We start from the raw sequence: 17,238 nt of genomic DNA on the forward strand, positions 1-17,238 counted from the left end.
GCCCTTGCTGGCTAATTGTTACATGATTTAAACAGAACATAACATATTCTATGCCAACACTATCATACACAACAATATGTTTCTATACAAACGCTATATAAATGATTTATTTTTTGGTCAGATTCCCTTGAAGAGTTAACCATGTATTCAATCATCACAATGCCTTGAACCATCCCATTAAGTTTACATAGGTGGTTAGCAACCAAAGTGTTAATATTTTTGACATCTTTATAAAACTAACAGAGGGCACTTGAGCAACTGAAATATATGCAAAACCAACAGACAGGAATGGGTTACTACACCATGGAAGTTTTCCCCCTCCTGCACTTAAACAGAGACTTCCTTATTCCCAGTTCCTGCGAGTCTGCAGGATAACAAGCGACAAAACCCAATTACACTTACAGTTACACAAGATGATGTCCAAATTTATACAAAGGGGCTATGATCACAAGACCTTAATTAAAAACAAAAAAAAACAAAGCCCTATCACTCCTTAAGAAATTAATTGCTTCAGACACGTACTAACAAAACTAAAACATATAACCGCATCACATGGGTTAATCATTTTAACCCTTTGAACACAGCAATACGGGGCCAGATTAAAAAGTTTCTGCCTGTAGTGACATCGGAGCCAGATTTACCCATGCTAAGGCAAACAATTACTGATGCAATGTTTTATCAGGGATAAAAACCTAAGGGACACACTAGTTAAAACCGATGTCACAGATCTAAACAAAGTCAAAGAAACACGCACAAGCAAGATGGGATGTATAAAATGTCCTAATTGCATCACATGTCGCTCTATGATTAGTTGGGATTCTTTTAGACATCCACGAACAGGAAAGGATTTCTCATTTGGTAACCTGCACCACAAGGTATGTGATCTATGATCACATGCCCTTGCAGCCTTAACTATATAGGCAAAACACAAACGATGTTTAAGGAATGCATGGCAAATCACAAAAGTGCTATTAAGAATGCTTAACTTTAGAAACACAGTGATCAACCTGTTGCAAAGCATTTCTTATTGGAAGGACTTAAGCCCTCATTCCGAGTTGATCGCTTGCTAGCTACTTTTAGCAGCCGTGCAAACGCATAGTCGGGGGAGTGTATTTTCACTTTGTAGAAGTGTGATCGCATGTGCAGCCTAGCGGCTACAAAAACATTTTGTGCAAAACAAGACCAGCCCTGTAGTTACTTATCATGTGCGATGATTCTAGCGACGAAGGACCCGGAATTGATGTCAGACACCTGCCCTGCAAACGCCTGGTCTTGCCTGCGTTTTCCCTGCCACTCTCTGAAAACAGTCAGTTGACACCCAGAAACGCCCTCTTTCTGTCAATCTCCTTGCGTTCGGCTGTGCGATTGGAATCGTCGCTAGAAGCAATGCACAACAATGATGATCTTTGTAGTACCCATACGACACGCGTGCACATTGTGGTGCATACGCATGTGCAGATTAGCCATTTTGATTGCTACGCACTAAACAACGGCAGCTAGCGATCAACTCGGAATGACCCCCCTAGTCTTGCCGCATAACGGTTCTGTTTCTAGGAGAGCACTGACGCAGGTTATATATTTCAAATATGGAGTGCTGACTAACAACACTTGAATATATTCTATACAGTATATATATATATATATATATATATATATATATATATATATATAGTCTAGAGATGAGCGGGTTCGGTTTCTTTGAATCCGAACCCGCACGAACTTCACCTTTTTTTTCACGGGTCCGAGCGACTCGGATCTTCCCGCCTTGCTCGGTTAACCCGAGCGCGCCCGAACGTCATCATGACGCTGTCGGATTCTCGCGAGACTCGGATTCTATATAAGGAGCCGCGCGTCGCCGCCATTTTCACACGTGCATTGAGATTGATAGGGAGAGGACGTGGCTGGCGTCCTCTCCATTTAGATTAGAAGAGAGAGAGAGAGAGAGATTGCTGTGATACTGTAGATTAGAAGAGAGTGCAGACAGAGTTTAGTGACTGACGACCACAGTGACCAGTGACCACCAGAGACAGTGCAGTTGTTTGTTTTATTTAATATATCCGTTCTCTGCCTGAAAAAAACGATACACACAGTGACTCAGTCTGTGTGCACTGCTCAGCCCAGTGTGCTGCACATCAATGTATATAAAGCTTATAATTGTGGGGGAGACTGGGGAGCACTGCAGGTTGTTATAGCAGGAGCCAGGAGTACATGATAATATTATATTAAAATTAAACAGTGCACACTTTTGCTGCAGGAGTGCCACTGCCAGTGTGACTAGTGACCAGTGACCTGACCACCAGTATATATAATATTAGTAGTATTGTATACTATCTCTTTATCAACCAGTCTATATTAGCAGCAGACACAGTACAGTGCGGTAGTTCACGGCTGTGGCTACCTCTGTGTCGGCACTCGGCAGGCAGTCCGTCCATCCATAATTGTATTATATACCACCTAACCGTGGTTTTTTTTTCTTTCTTTATACCGTCGTCATACTAGTTGTTACGAGTATACTACTATCTCTTTATCAACCAGTGTACAGTGCGGTAGTTCACGGCTGTGGCTACCTCTGTGTCGGAACTCGGCAGGCAGTCCGTCCATCCATAATTGTATTATATACCACCTAACCGTGGTTTTTTTTTCTTTCTTTATACCGTCGTCATACTAGTTGTTACGAGTATACTACTATCTCTTTATCAACCAGTGTACAGTGCGGTAGTTCACGGCTGTGGCTACCTCTGTGTCGGAACTCGGCAGGCAGTCCGTCCATCCATAATTGTATTATATACCACCTAACCGTGGTTTTTTTTTCTTTCTTTATACCGTCGTCATACTAGTTACGAGTATACTACTATCTCTTTATCAACCAGTGTACAGTGCGGTAGTTCACGGCTGTGGCTACCTCTGTGTCGGAACTCGGCAGGCAGTCCGTCCATCCATAATTGTATTATATACCACCTAACCGTGGTTTTTTTTTCTTTCTTTATACCGTCGTCATACTAGTTGTTACGAGTATACTACTATCTCTTTATCAACCAGTGTACAGTGCGGTAGTTCACGGCTGTGGCTACCTCTGTGTCGGCACTCGGCAGGCAGTCCGTCCATCCATAATTGTATTATATACCACCTAACCGTTGTTTTTTTTTCTTTCTTTATACCGTCGTCATACTAGTTACGAGTATACTACTATCTCTTTATCAACCAGTGTACAGTGCGGTAGTTCACGGCTGTGGCTACCTCTGTGTCGGAACTCGGCAGGCAGTCCGTCCATCCATAATTGTATTATATACCACCTAACCGTGGTTTTTTTTTCTTTCTTTATACCGTCGTCATACTAGTTGTTACGAGTATACTACTATCTCTTTATCAACCAGTGTACAGTGCGGTAGTTCACGGCTGTGGCTACCTCTGTGTCGGAACTCGGCAGGCAGTCCGTCCATCCATAATTGTATTATATACCACCTAACCGTGGTTTTTTTTTCTTTCTTTATACCGTCGTCATACTAGTTGTTACGAGTATACTACTATCTCTTTATCAACCAGTGTACAGTGCGGTAGTTCACGGCTGTGGCTACCTCTGTGTCGGAACTCAGCAGGCAGTCCGTCCATCCATAATTGTATTATATTATACCACCTAACCGTGGTTTTTTTTTCTTTCTTTATACCGTCGTCATACTAGTTGTTACGAGTATACTGCTATCTCTTTATCAACCAGTGTACAGTGCGGTAGTTCACGGCTGTGGCTACCTCTGTGTCGGCACTCGGCAGGCAGTCCGTCCATCCATAATTGTATTATATACCACCTAACCGTGGTTTTTTTTTCTTTCTTTATACCGTCGTCATACTAGTTACGAGTATACTACTATCTCTTTATCAACCAGTGTACAGTGCGGTAGTTCACGGCTGTGGCTACCTCTGTGTCGGAACTCGGCAGGCAGTCCGTCCATCCATAATTGTATTATATACCACCTAACCGTGGTTTTTTTTTCTTTCTTTATACCGTCGTCATACTAGTTGTTATGAGTATACTACTATCTCTTTATCAACCAGTGTACAGTGCGGTAGTTCACGGCTGTGGCTACCTCTGTGTCGGAACTCGGCAGGCAGTCCGTCCATCCATAATTGTATTATATACCACCTAACCGTGTTTTTTTTTTCTTTCTTTATACCGTCGTCATACTAGTTGTTACGAGTATACTACTATCTCTTTATCAACCAGTGTACAGTGCGGTAGTTCACGGCTGTGGCTACCTCTGTGTCGGAACTCGGCAGGCAGTCCGTCCATCCATAATTGTATTATATTATACCACCTAACCGTGGTTTTTTTTTCTTTCTTTATACCGTCGTCATACTAGTTGTTACGAGTATACTACTATCTCTTTATCAACCAGTGTACAGTGCGGTAGTTCACGGCTGTGGCTACCTCTGTGTCGGCACTCGGCAGGCAGTCCGTCCATCCATAATTGTATTATATACCACCTAACCGTGGTTTTTTTTTCTTTCTTTATACCGTCGTCATACTAGTTGTTACGAGTATACTACTATCTCTTTATCAACCAGTGTACAGTGCGGTAGTTCACGGCTGTGGCTACCTCTGTGTCGGAACTCGGCAGGCAGTCCGTCCATCCATAATTGTATTATATACCACCTAACCGTGGTTTTTTTTTCTTTCTTTATACCGTCGTCATACTAGTTGTTACGAGTATACTACTATCTCTTTATCAACCAGTGTACAGTGCGGTAGTTCACGGCTGTGGCTACCTCTGTGTCGGAACTCGGCAGGCAGTCCGTCCATCCATAATTGTATTATATTATACCACCTAACCGTGGTTTTTTTTTCTTTCTTTATACCGTCGTCATACTAGTTGTTACGAGTATACTACTATCTCTTTATCAACCAGTGTACAGTGCGGTAGTTCACGGCTGTGGCTACCTCTGTGTCGGAACTCGGCAGGCAGTCCGTCCATCCATAATTGTATTATATACCACCTAACCGTGGTTTTTTTTTCTTTCTTTATACCGTCGTCATACTAGTTGTTACGAGTATACTACTATCTCTTTATCAACCAGTGTACAGTGCGGTAGTTCACGGCTGTGGCTACCTCTGTGTCGGCACTCGGCAGGCAGTCCGTCCATCCATAATTGTATTATATACCACCTAACCGTGTTTTTTTTTTCTTTCTTTATACCGTCGTCATACTAGTTGTTACGAGTATACTACTATCTCTTTATCAACCAGTGTACAGTGCGGTAGTTCACGGCTGTGGCTACCTCTGTGTCGGAACTCGGCAGGCAGTCCGTCCATCCATAATTGTATTATATACCACCTAACCGTGGTTTTTTTTTCTTTCTTTATACCGTCGTCATACTAGTTGTTACGAGTATACTACTATCTCTTTATCAACCAGTGTACAGTGCGGTAGTTCACGGCTGTGGCTACCTCTGTGTCGAAACTCGGCAGGCAGTCCGTCCATCCATAATTGTATTATATTATACCACCTAACCGTGGTTTTTTTTTCTTTCTTTATACCGTCGTCATACTAGTTGTTACGAGTATACTACTATCTCTTTATCAACCAGTGTACAGTGCGGTAGTTCACGGCTGTGGCTACCTCTGTGTCGGCACTCGGCAGGCAGTCCGTCCATCCATAATTGTATTATATACCACCTAACCGTGGTTTTTTTATACCACCTAACCGTGGCAGTCCGTCCATAATTGTATACTAGTATCCAATCCATCCATCTCCATTGTTTACCTGAGGTGCCTTTTAGTTCTGCCTATAAAATATGGAGAACAAAAATGTTGAGGTTCCAAAATTAGGGAAAGATCAAGATCCACTTCCACCTCGTGCTGAAGCTGCTGCCACTAGTCATGGCCGAGACGATGAAATGCCAGCAACGTCGTCTGCCAAGGCCGATGCCCAATGTCATAGTACAGAGCATGTCAAATCCAAAACACCAAATATCAGAAAAAAAAGGACTCCAAAACCTAAAATAAAATTGTCGGAGGAGAAGCGTAAACTTGCCAATATGCCATTTACCACACGGAGTGGCAAGGAACGGCTGAGGCCCTGGCCTATGTTCATGGCTAGTGGTTCAGCTTCACATGAGGATGGAAGCACTCAGCCTCTCGCTAGAAAAATGAAAAGACTCAAGCTGGCAAAAGCACCGCAAAGAACTGTGCATTCTTCGAAATCCCAAATCCACAAGGAGAGTCCAATTGTGTCGGTTGCGATGCCTGACCTTCCCAACACTGGACGTGAAGAGCATGCGCCTTCCACCATTTGCACGCCCCCCGCAAGTGCTGGAAGGAGCACCCGCAGTCCAGTTCCTGATAGTCAGATTGAAGATGTCAGTGTTGAAGTACACCAGGATGAGGAGGATATGGGTGTTGCTGGCGCTGGGGAGGAAATTGACCAGGAGGATTCTGATGGTGAGGTGGTTTGTTTAAGTCAGGCACCCGGGGAGACACCTGTTGTCCGTGGGAGGAATATGGCCGTTGACATGCCTGGTGAAAATACCAAAAAAATCAGCTCTTCGGTGTGGAAGTATTTCACCAGAAATGCGGACAACAGGTGTCAAGCCGCGTGTTCCCTTTGTCAAGCTGTAATAAGTAGGGGTAAGGACGTTAACCACCTCGGAACATCCTCCCTTATACGTCACCTGCAGCGCATTCATAATAAGTCAGTGACAAGTTCAAAAACTTGGGCCGACAGCGGAAGCAGTCCACTGACCAGTAAATACCTTCCTCTTGTAACCAAGCTCACGCAAACCACCCCACCAACTCCCTCAGTGTCAATTTCCTCCTTCCCCAGGAATGCCAATAGTCCTGCAGGCCATGTCACTGGCAATTCTGATGATTCCTCTCCTGCCTGGGATTCCTCCGATGCATCCTTGCGTGTAACGCCTACTGCTGCTGGCGCTGCTGTTGTTGCTGCTGGGAGTCGATGGTCATCCCAGAGGGGAAGTCGTAAGCCCGCTTGTACTACTTCCAGTAAGCAATTGACTGTTCAACAGTCCTTTGCGAGGAAGATGAAATATCACAGCAGTCATCCTGCTGCAAAGCGGATAACTGAGGCCTTGACAACTATGTTGGTGTTAGACGTGCGTCCGGTATCCGCCGTTAGTTCACAGGGAACTAGACATTTTATTGAGGCAGTGTGCCCCCGTTACCAAATACCATCTAGGTTCCACTTCTCTAGGCAGGCGATACCGAAAATGTACACGGACCTCAGAAAAAGACTCACCAGTGTCCTAAAAAATTCAGTTGTACCCAATGTCCACTTAACCACGGACATGTGGACAAGTGGAGCAGGGCAGGGTCAGGACTATATGACTGTGACAGCCCACTGGGTAGATGTATGGACTCCCGCCGCAAGAACAGCAGCGGCGGCACCAGTAGCAGCATCTCGCAAACGCCAACTCTTTCCTAGGCAGGCTACGCTTTGTATCACCGGTTTCCAGAATACGCACACAGCTGAAAACCTCTTACGGCAACTGAGGAAGATCATCGCGGAATGGCTTACCCCAATTGGACTCTCCTGTGGATTTGTGGCATCGGACAACGCCAGCAATATTGTGCGTGCATTAAATCTGGGCAAATTCCAGCACGTCCCATGTTTTGCACATACCTTGAATTTGGTGGTGCAGAATTTTTTAAAAAACGACAGGGGCGTGCAAGAGATGCTGGCGGTGGCCAGAAAAATTGCGGGACACTGTCGGCGTACAGGCAGCACGTACAGAAGACTGGAGCACCACCAAAAACGCCTGAACCTGCCCTGCCATCATCTGAATCAGGAGGTGGTAACGAGGTGGAATTCAACCCTCTATATGCTTCAGAGGTTGGAGGAGCAGCAAAAGGCCATTCAAGCCTATACAACTGAGCACGATATAGGAGGTGGAATGCACCTGTCTCAAGCGCAGTGGAGAATGATTTCAACGTTGTGCAAGGTTCTGATGCCCTTTGAACTTGCCACACGTGAAGTCAGTTCAGACACTGCCAGCCTGAGTCAGGTCATTCCCCTCATCAGGCTTTTGCAGAAGAAGCTGGAGACATTGAAGGAGGAGCTAAGACAGAGCGATTCCGCTAGGCATGTGGGACTTGTGGATGGAGCCCTTAATTCGCTTAACAAGGATTCACGGGTGGTCAATCTGTTGAAATCAGAGCACTACATTTTGGCCACCGTGCTCGATCCTAGATTTAAAACCTACCTTGGATCTCTCTTTCCGGCGCACACAAGTCTGCTGGGTTTCAAAGACCTGCTGGTGAGAAAATTGTCAAGTCAAGCGGAACGCGACCTGTCAACATCTCCTCCTTCACATTCTCCCGCAACTGGGGGTGCGAGGAAAAGGCTCAGAATTCCGAGCCCACCCGCTGGCGGTGATGCAGGGCAGTCTGGAGCGACTGCTGATGCTGACATCTGGTCCGGACTGAAGGACCTGACAACCATTACGGACATGTCGTCTACTGTCACTGCATATGATTCTCTCACCATTGATAGAATGGTGGAGGATTATATGAGTGACCGCATCCAAGTAGGCACGTCACACAGTCCGTACTTATACTGGCAGGAAAAAGAGGCAATTTGGAGGCCCTTGCACAAACTGGCTTTATTCTACCTAAGTTGCCCTCCCACAAGTGTGTACTCCGAAAGAGTGTTTAGTGCCGCCGCTCACCTTGTCAGCAATCGGCGTACGAGGTTACATCCAGAAAATGTGGAGAAGATGATGTTCATTAAAATGAATTATAATCAATTCCTCCGCGGAGACATTGACCAGCAGCAATTGCCTCCACAAAGTACACAGGGAGCTGACATGGTGGATTCCAGTGGGGACGAATTGATAATCTGTGAGGAGGGGGATGTACAACACGGTGATATATCGGAGGATGATGATGAGGTGGACATCTTGCCTCTGTAGAGCCAGTTTGTGCAAGGAGAGATTAATTGCTTCTTTTTTGGTGGGGGTCCAAACCAACCCGTCATTTCAGTCACAGTCGTGTGGCAGACCCTGTCACTGAAATGATGGGTTGGTTAAAGTGTGCATGTCCTGTTTATACAACATAAGGGTGGGTGGGAAGGGCCCAAGGACAATTCCATCTTGCACCTCTTTTTTCTTTTATTTTTCTTTGCGTCATGTGCTGTTTGGGGAGGGTTTTTTGGAAGGGACATCCTGCGTGACACTGCAGTGCCACTCCTAGATGGGCCCGGTGTTTGTGTCGGCCACTAGGGTCGCTAATCTTACTCACACAGCTACCTCATTGCGCCTCTTTTTTTCTTTGCGTCATGTGCTGTTTGGGGAGGGTTTTTTGGAAGGGACATCCTGCGTGACACTGCAGTGCCACTCCTAGATGGGCCCGGTGTTTGTGTCGGCCACTAGGGTCGCTAATCTTACTCACACAGCTACCTCATTGCGCCTCTTTTTTTCTTTGTGTCATGTGCTGTTTGGGGAGGGTTTTTTGGAAGGGACATCCTGCGTGACACTGCAGTGCCACTCCTAGATGGGCCCGGTGTTTGTGTCGGCCACTAGGGTCGCTAATCTTACTCACACAGTCAGCTACCTCATTGCGCCTCTTTTTTTCTTTGCGTCATGTGCTGTTTGGGGAGGGTTTTTTGGAAGGGACATCCTGCGTGACACTGCAGTGCCACTCCTAGATGGGCCCGGTGTTTGTGTCGGCCACTAGGGTCGCTAATCTTACTCACACAGCTACCTCATTGCGCCTCTTTTTTTCTTTGCGTCATGTGCTGTTTGGGGAGGGTTTTTTGGAAGGGACATCCTGCGTGACACTGCAGTGCCACTCCTAGATGGGCCCGGTGTTTGTGTCGGCCACTAGGGTCGCTAATCTTACTCACACAGTCAGCTACCTCATTGCGCCTCTTTTTTTCTTTGCGTCATGTGCTGTTTGGGGAGGGTTTTTTGGAAGGGACATCCTGCGTGACACTGCAGTGCCACTCCTAGATGGGCCCGGTGTTTGTGTCGGCCACTAGGGTCGCTAATCTTACTCACACAGCTACCTCATTGCGCCTCTTTTTTTCTTTGCGTCATGTGCTGTTTGGGGAGGGTTTTTTGGAAGGGACATCCTGCGTGACACTGCAGTGCCACTCCTAGATGGGCACGGTGTTTGTGTCGGCCACTAGGGTCGCTTATCTTACTCACACAGCTACCTCATTGCGCCTCTTTTTTTCTTTGCGTCATGTGCTGTTTGGGGAGGGTTTTTTGGAAGGGACATCCTGCGTGACACTGCAGTGCCACTCCTAGATGGGCCCGGTGTTTGTGTCGGCCACTAGGGTCGCTAATCTTACTCACACAGCTACCTCATTGCGCCTCTTTTTTTCTTTGTGTCATGTGCTGTTTGGGGAGGGTTTTTTGGAAGGGACATCCTGCGTGACACTGCAGTGCCACTCCTAGATGGGCCCGGTGTTTGTGTCGGCCACTAGGGTCGCTAATCTTACTCACACAGTCAGCTACCTCATTGCGCCTCTTTTTTTCTTTGCGTCATGTGCTGTTTGGGGAGGGTTTTTTGGAAGGGACATCCTGCGTGACACTGCAGTGCCACTCCTAGATGGGCCCGGTGTTTGTGTCGGCCACTAGGGTCGCTAATCTTACTCACACAGCTACCTCATTGCGCCTCTTTTTTTCTTTGCGTCATGTGCTGTTTGGGGAGGGTTTTTTGGAAGGGACATCCTGCGTGACACTGCAGTGCCACTCCTAGATGGGCCCGGTGTTTGTGTCGGCCACTAGGGTCGCTAATCTTACTCACACAGTCAGCTACCTCATTGCGCCTCTTTTTTTCTTTGCGTCATGTGCTGTTTGGGGAGGGTTTTTTGGAAGGGACATCCTGCGTGACACTGCAGTGCCACTCCTAGATGGGCCCGGTGTTTGTGTCGGCCACTAGGGTCGCTAATCTTACTCACACAGCTACCTCATTGCGCCTCTTTTTTTCTTTGCGTCATGTGCTGTTTGGGGAGGGTTTTTTGGAAGGGACATCCTGCGTGACACTGCAGTGCCACTCCTAGATGGGCACGGTGTTTGTGTCGGCCACTAGGGTCGCTTATCTTACTCACACAGCTACCTCATTGCGCCTCTTTTTTTCTTTGCGTCATGTGCTGTTTGGGGAGGGTTTTTTGGAAGGGACATCCTGCGTGACACTGCAGTGCCACTCCTAGATGGGCACGGTGTTTGTGTCGGCCACTAGGGTCGCTTATCTTACTCACACAGCTACCTCATTGCGCCTCTTTTTTTCTTTGCGTCATGTGCTGTTTGGGGAGGGTTTTTTGGAAGGGACTTCCTGCGTGACACTGCAGTGCCACTCCTAGATGGGCCCGGTGTTTGTGTCGGCCACTAGGGTCGCTAATCTTACTCACACAGCTACCTCATTGCGCCTCTATTTTTCTTTGCGTCATGTGCTGTTTGGGGAGGGTTTTTTGGAAGGGACATCCTGCGTGACACTGCAGTGCCACTCCTAGATGGGCACGGTGTTTGTGTCGGCCACTAGGGTCGCTAATCTTACTCACACAGTCAGCTACCTCATTGCGCCTCTTTTTTTCTTTGCGTCATGTGCTGTTTGGGGAGGGTTTTTTGGAAGGGACATCCTGCGTGACACTGCAGTGCCACTCCTAGATGGGCCCGGTGTTTGTGTCGGCCACTAGGGTCGCTAATCTTACTCACACAGCTACCTCATTGCGCCTCTTTTTTTCTTTGCGTCATGTGCTGTTTGGGGAGGGTTTTTTGGAAGGGACATCCTGCGTGACACTGCAGTGCCACTCCTAGATGGGCCCGGTGTTTGTGTCGGCCACTAGGGTCGCTAATCTTACTCACACAGTCAGCTACCTCATTGCGCCTCTTTTTTTCTTTGCGTCATGTGCTGTTTGGGGAGGGTTTTTTGGAAGGGCCATCCTGCGTGACACTGCAGTGCCACTCCTAGATGGGCACGGTGTTTGTGTCGGCCACTAGGGTCGCTTATCTTACTCACACAGCTACCTCATTGCGCCTCTTTTTTTCTTTGCGTCATGTGCTGTTTGGGGAGGGTTTTTTGGAAGGGACTTCCTGCGTGACACTGCAGTGCCACTCCTAGATGGGCCCGGTGTTTGTGTCGGCCACTAGGGTCGCTAATCTTACTCACACAGCTACCTCATTGCGCCTCTATTTTTCTTTGCGTCATGTGCTGTTTGGGGAGGGTTTTTTGGAAGGGACATCCTGCGTGACACTGCAGTGCCACTCCTAGATGGGCACGGTGTTTGTGTCGGCCACTAGGGTCGCTAATCTTACTCACACAGTCAGCTACCTCATTGCGCCTCTTTTTTTCTTTGCGTCATGTGCTGTTTGGGGAGGGTTTTTTGGAAGGGACATCCTGCGTGACACTGCAGTGCCACTCCTAGATGGGCACGGTGTTTGTGTCGGCCACTAGGGTCGCTTATCTTACTCACACAGCTACCTCGTTGCGCCTCTTTTTTTCTTTGCGTCATGTGCTGTTTGGGGAGGGTTTTTTGGAAGGGACATCCTGCGTGACACTGCAGTGCCACTCCTAGATGGGCCCGGTGTTTGTGTCGGCCACTAGGGTCGCTTATCTTACTCACACAGTCAGCTACCTCATTGCGCCTCTTTTTTTCTTTGCGTCATGTGCTGTTTGGGGAGGGTTTTTTGGAAGGGACATCCTGCGTGACACTGCAGTGCCACTCCTAGATGGGCACGGTGTTTGTGTCGGCCACTAGGGTCGCTTATCTTACTCACACAGCTACCTCGTTGCGCCTCTTTTTTTCTTTGCGTCATGTGCTGTTTGGGGAGGGTTTTTTGGAAGGGACATCCTGCGTGACACTGCAGTGCCACTCCTAGATGGGCCCGGTGTTTGTGTCGGCCACTAGGGTCGCTTATCTTACTCACACAGCTACCTCATTGCACCTCTTTTTTTCTTTGCGTCATGTGCTGTTTGGGGAGGGTTTTTTGGAAGGGCCATCCTGCGTGACACTGCAGTGCCACTCCTAGATGGGCACGGTGTTTGTGTCGGCCACTAGGGTCGCTTATCTTACTCACACAGCGACCTCGGTGCAAATTTTAGGACTAAAAATAATATTGTGAGGTGTGAGGTGTTCAGAATAGACTGAAAATGAGTGTAAATTATGTTTTTTGAGGTTAATAATAATTTGGGATCAAAATGACCCCCAAATTCTATGATTTAAGCTGTTTTTTAGTGTTTTTTGAAAAAAATACCCGAATCCAAAACACACCCGAATCCGACAAAAAAAAATCGGTGAGGTTTTGCCAAAACGCGGTCGAACCCAAAACACGTCCGCGGAACCGAACCCAAAACCAAAACACAAAACCCGAAAAATTTCAGGCGCTCATCTCTAATATAGTCCCAGAAGAAAAGAAACCAGCACCTCCAAATTACTTATTTTTTTATAAAGATTTTATTATGCAATAATTTGGAGGTGCTGGTTTCTTTTCTTCTGGGACTATTGTAACATATTATGTATCCAGCACTCCTAACATGGGCCCTCATTCCGAGTTGTTCGCTCGGAGATTTTCATCGCATCGCAGTGAGAATCCGCTTAGTGCGCATGAACAATGTTCGCACTGCGCATGCGCCAAGTAAATTTACTATGTAGAAAGTAAGTTTACTCACGGCTTTTTCATCGCTCCGGCGATCGCATTGTGATTGACAGGAAATGGGTGTCACTGGGCGGAAACACGGCGTTTTAGGGGCGTGTGGCTGAAAACGCTACCGTTTCCTGAAAAAACGCAGGAGTGGCCGGAGAAACGGTGGGAGTGCCAGGACGAACGCTGGGTGTGTTTGTGACGTCAGCCAGGACCGAAAAGCACAGAACTGATCGCACAGGCAGAGTAAGTCTGAAGCTACTCAGAAACTGCTAACTCGTTTGTGATCGCAATATTGCGCATACATCGGTCGCACATTTAAGAAGCTAAGATTCACTCCCAGTAGGCGGCGGCTTAGCGTGTGTAACTCTGCTACATTCGCCTTGCGAGCGAACAACTCGGAATGAGGGCCATGGACAATACTGTGTGCGGCAGGCTATACCACTAATCTATATATATATATATATATATATATATATACACACACACACACTACACACACATACTGTAGATATATATGTATATGTATATAAAAGTGTGTGTGTGTGTGTGTGTATATATATATATATATATATATATATATATATACTGGGCATATACATACTGCACACATATATATATATATATATATATATATATGCACTGTATGTATGTCTGTGTGTATACATATATATGTATTTATATATACACAACATATGTAGGCACTCTCCTGTAAGGTATTGATAATACTCCTGTGCCTTCTGGAAATTAAGTACAAACTTTGGTAAATCCCACAAGCAGCGGCACTCAGATGGTTTTTAGAGGCGCAAACGAGCAATATATTCAATCACAAAACCCAAGCCGTGGAAGCTTGCACGCTCTTCACAGGGTCCGCTTCATCAGGGTGAAGCACACACTGGCTTCCACTCTGTGTGTAGGCGTTACCAGTGCACTCTCTCTTACTACCTAATTGTAGTGGATTAAGTTAACTCATTGTTTGTTACTGTGCAATCTGTCTCCACCCTTGTAAGGGGAGTATGACACACCATTAGATTATGCTAGACACTCACACACTACCGGATAGATCTTGCATAGAAACATTAGCTGCATGTATACAGCAAACTGAGGGGTGGTCTTCAGGTTGCCAAATGTCGGGATCCTGGCGCACTGTATACCGGTGCCAGAATCCCGACACCCGGCATACTGACAGATATTCTCCCTCGTGCGGGTCCACAACCCCCATGGAGGGAGAATAAATAGTGTGGCGCGTGTAGTGCGCCACTGTGCCTGCAAGGGGCTCATTTGCGCTCGCCACGCTGTTGGTATGCCGGTGGTCAGGCTCCCGGCGCCGGTATGCTGGTTGCCGGGAGCCCGGCCGCCGGCATACCATACTACACCCCAAATTGAGTGTCTTATATAGGACAATGCTACCATCCATATTTATGAATGTGAACTGCAGCTGCATAACCCAGTAAGAGAATAGCCTGCTTAGTATCAATCCCCTGAAACTGGTTTAATTGTAACAATATAATGCTACAACACTGGAGTTTGGACTAGAAATATGTATACATAAAAGGAAGTAATATTCACAGGGATCAAATATATGAATACTTCTGAGTTTACTATATAAGTCCATTAATAGTGTTTGACTTACTCCTGATACTCCTGTTTTGTCAATACAGGCTCATTAGATTACCACATACATTACTTACCAGTGAGAGTGACGTATAATCACATTACAAATTGATTGGCAAGCTAGTACCATAATCCCACCTAGGAGTGGAATTCAAATATTTTGTTCTAGAAAGGAGACTGCAAAAATAAAATCACCATAAGACACAATAACATCTGAGTTTATTGATACAATTTATATTTAAGAGTGATTATACAGTATGTGCATTGTTATTCTGACACACAGAACATTTTGTTATCACATTTTTCCACCTTTCTTCTCTTTTCAGTATTTCACAGTTTTGAAATAATTTTAATAAATCAATAAAAGTTCATTCTTATCTTTAGGTGCACCACACCTAGACAGTTACAGATGGGTCCACGGTTATCTTGACTAGTTTTCTGCACCTAGGCACAACATGATTTATTAGCATAAACCCTTCATCTATTGTTCTCAGCTGCAATACAATACAGAGAACAATACAGCAGGGGATTAAGTCATTAAAGGAGTGGATTAAGTCCGACTGGCCAGTCTCAGTTAATCCTATTAAAGGTCAAGATAAATGTGGACCCATCTGTACTTTCCTTCTTCCTTGTTTTATATTGGCATAAATGCACAGACACTTCAGGCATTTCTCGCTGTCTATCATTATATTTAAATCACGTAGTACATACTTATAGAACATAGAGGAATGTTGAAAGACATAACCACTTACAGAACTCTAATTATCTTTTGTAACTGTTGTTATAGTAATGAAGCTATAAATGCCCCAGCTTACCTTAACCAAAGACTGTGGGAATTCTGTGGTGCTGACATGCATGATATTCCCCAGCAGGGGCAGAGGTGTGGGCCCCGGGGGCTGGTTCTTCTGTGATATCTTACTCCACCATTTTACAAGGTAAATCAGGAGAGTGACCCCAGTAGCCAGAAGAAGGGTCCCTGCTATATTTAGTGCCATTATGGACACAGCACAATTACAGCAGGATCTCTTATCTATGTCCCAATAAGACTCACCTCTAGTCTCCAAACTTTTAAATGTTCCCTGAAAACTCACCTCTTCAAACAAGCCTATCAAATTCCAGACCCACCCACATAACCTTCAAGTTTTCCCTATTTAATTACATCCCCCTCCTGACCCTTTGCCAACATTACTGGGTGATCATATCATACAACCCATCAAGAACCTATCAATCTGGTGGACCATTATGTAATAGGTAGCATCTATCCTTGTGTATCAATGCCTATTTCCCTATAGAGTGTAAGCTTGCGAGCCGGGCCTTCCTACATCTGTCTGTCTGTTTTCACCCAGTTTTGTTCTATTACTGTTCTTATAATTGGAAAGCGCAACGGAATATGTTGCGCTATATAAGAAACTGTTAATAAATAAATAAAATAAATAATGTCCCTCTGGGTTTCTGATAAGAAAAAGCTTTGACACTGAACTACATTCCAAACAGCATGTAATCATTAATGAGAGGTTAGGTGAGTTTGATACTGGTGCAGAGGTACGTTTATATTGCGTAAGTAATTGTAAATTTTGAGCAATCATAATAAGGCTGTTAAATGCCTTCTGAGGTAGACAGTACATTTTCTGTTTTATAAAATAAACAATTACAAGAAGAAAAGGTGTGGATCACTGGGTCGACCAGAAATAGGTCGACAGGCAATAGGTTGACCTCATATGGTCAACATGATGTAGGTCTACTGCATCAAAGTCGACAGGGTCAATAGGTCGACATGAAAAAGGTAGACACCACAAAAGGGTGATATGTACAAAAGGTCGACAGAAGCAAAATGTTGACATGGAATTGCTCAATACAAAAAAGTCGACACACTGTTTTTTTTACATCATTTTGTATGTTTAACCACATGTAAGGCTAAAAAATAAATAAATTGTGTTAACCATGGGGGTAATTCAGAGTTGATCGCAGCAGCAAATTTGTTAGCAATTGGGCAAAACCATGGTGGTCATTTCGAGTTGTTAGCTCGTTACT

The 17,238-nt window shown here is 45.6% G+C and overlaps 1 protein-coding gene across 1 annotated transcript in view; it reads right to left on the reverse strand.

The window, feature by feature from the left end:
- The window catches only part of LOC134949319 (cytochrome P450 2C23-like), a 79,303-nt gene extending 62,732 nt beyond the window's left edge, over nt 1–16,571 (reverse strand). Inside the window, exon 1 of the mRNA XM_063937815.1 lies at nt 16,023–16,571. Coding sequence (XP_063793885.1) covers nt 16,023–16,202 — 180 coding nt within the window. The 5' untranslated portion in view covers nt 16,203–16,571. The remainder of the gene's footprint in view (nt 1–16,022) is intronic.
- Between the last annotated feature and the right edge of the window lie 667 nt (nt 16,572–17,238).

The sequence above is a fragment of the Pseudophryne corroboree genome, chromosome 8 (genome assembly GCF_028390025.1).
Source record: "Pseudophryne corroboree isolate aPseCor3 chromosome 8, aPseCor3.hap2, whole genome shotgun sequence".
Classification (NCBI taxonomy): domain Eukaryota; kingdom Metazoa; phylum Chordata; class Amphibia; order Anura; family Myobatrachidae; genus Pseudophryne; species Pseudophryne corroboree.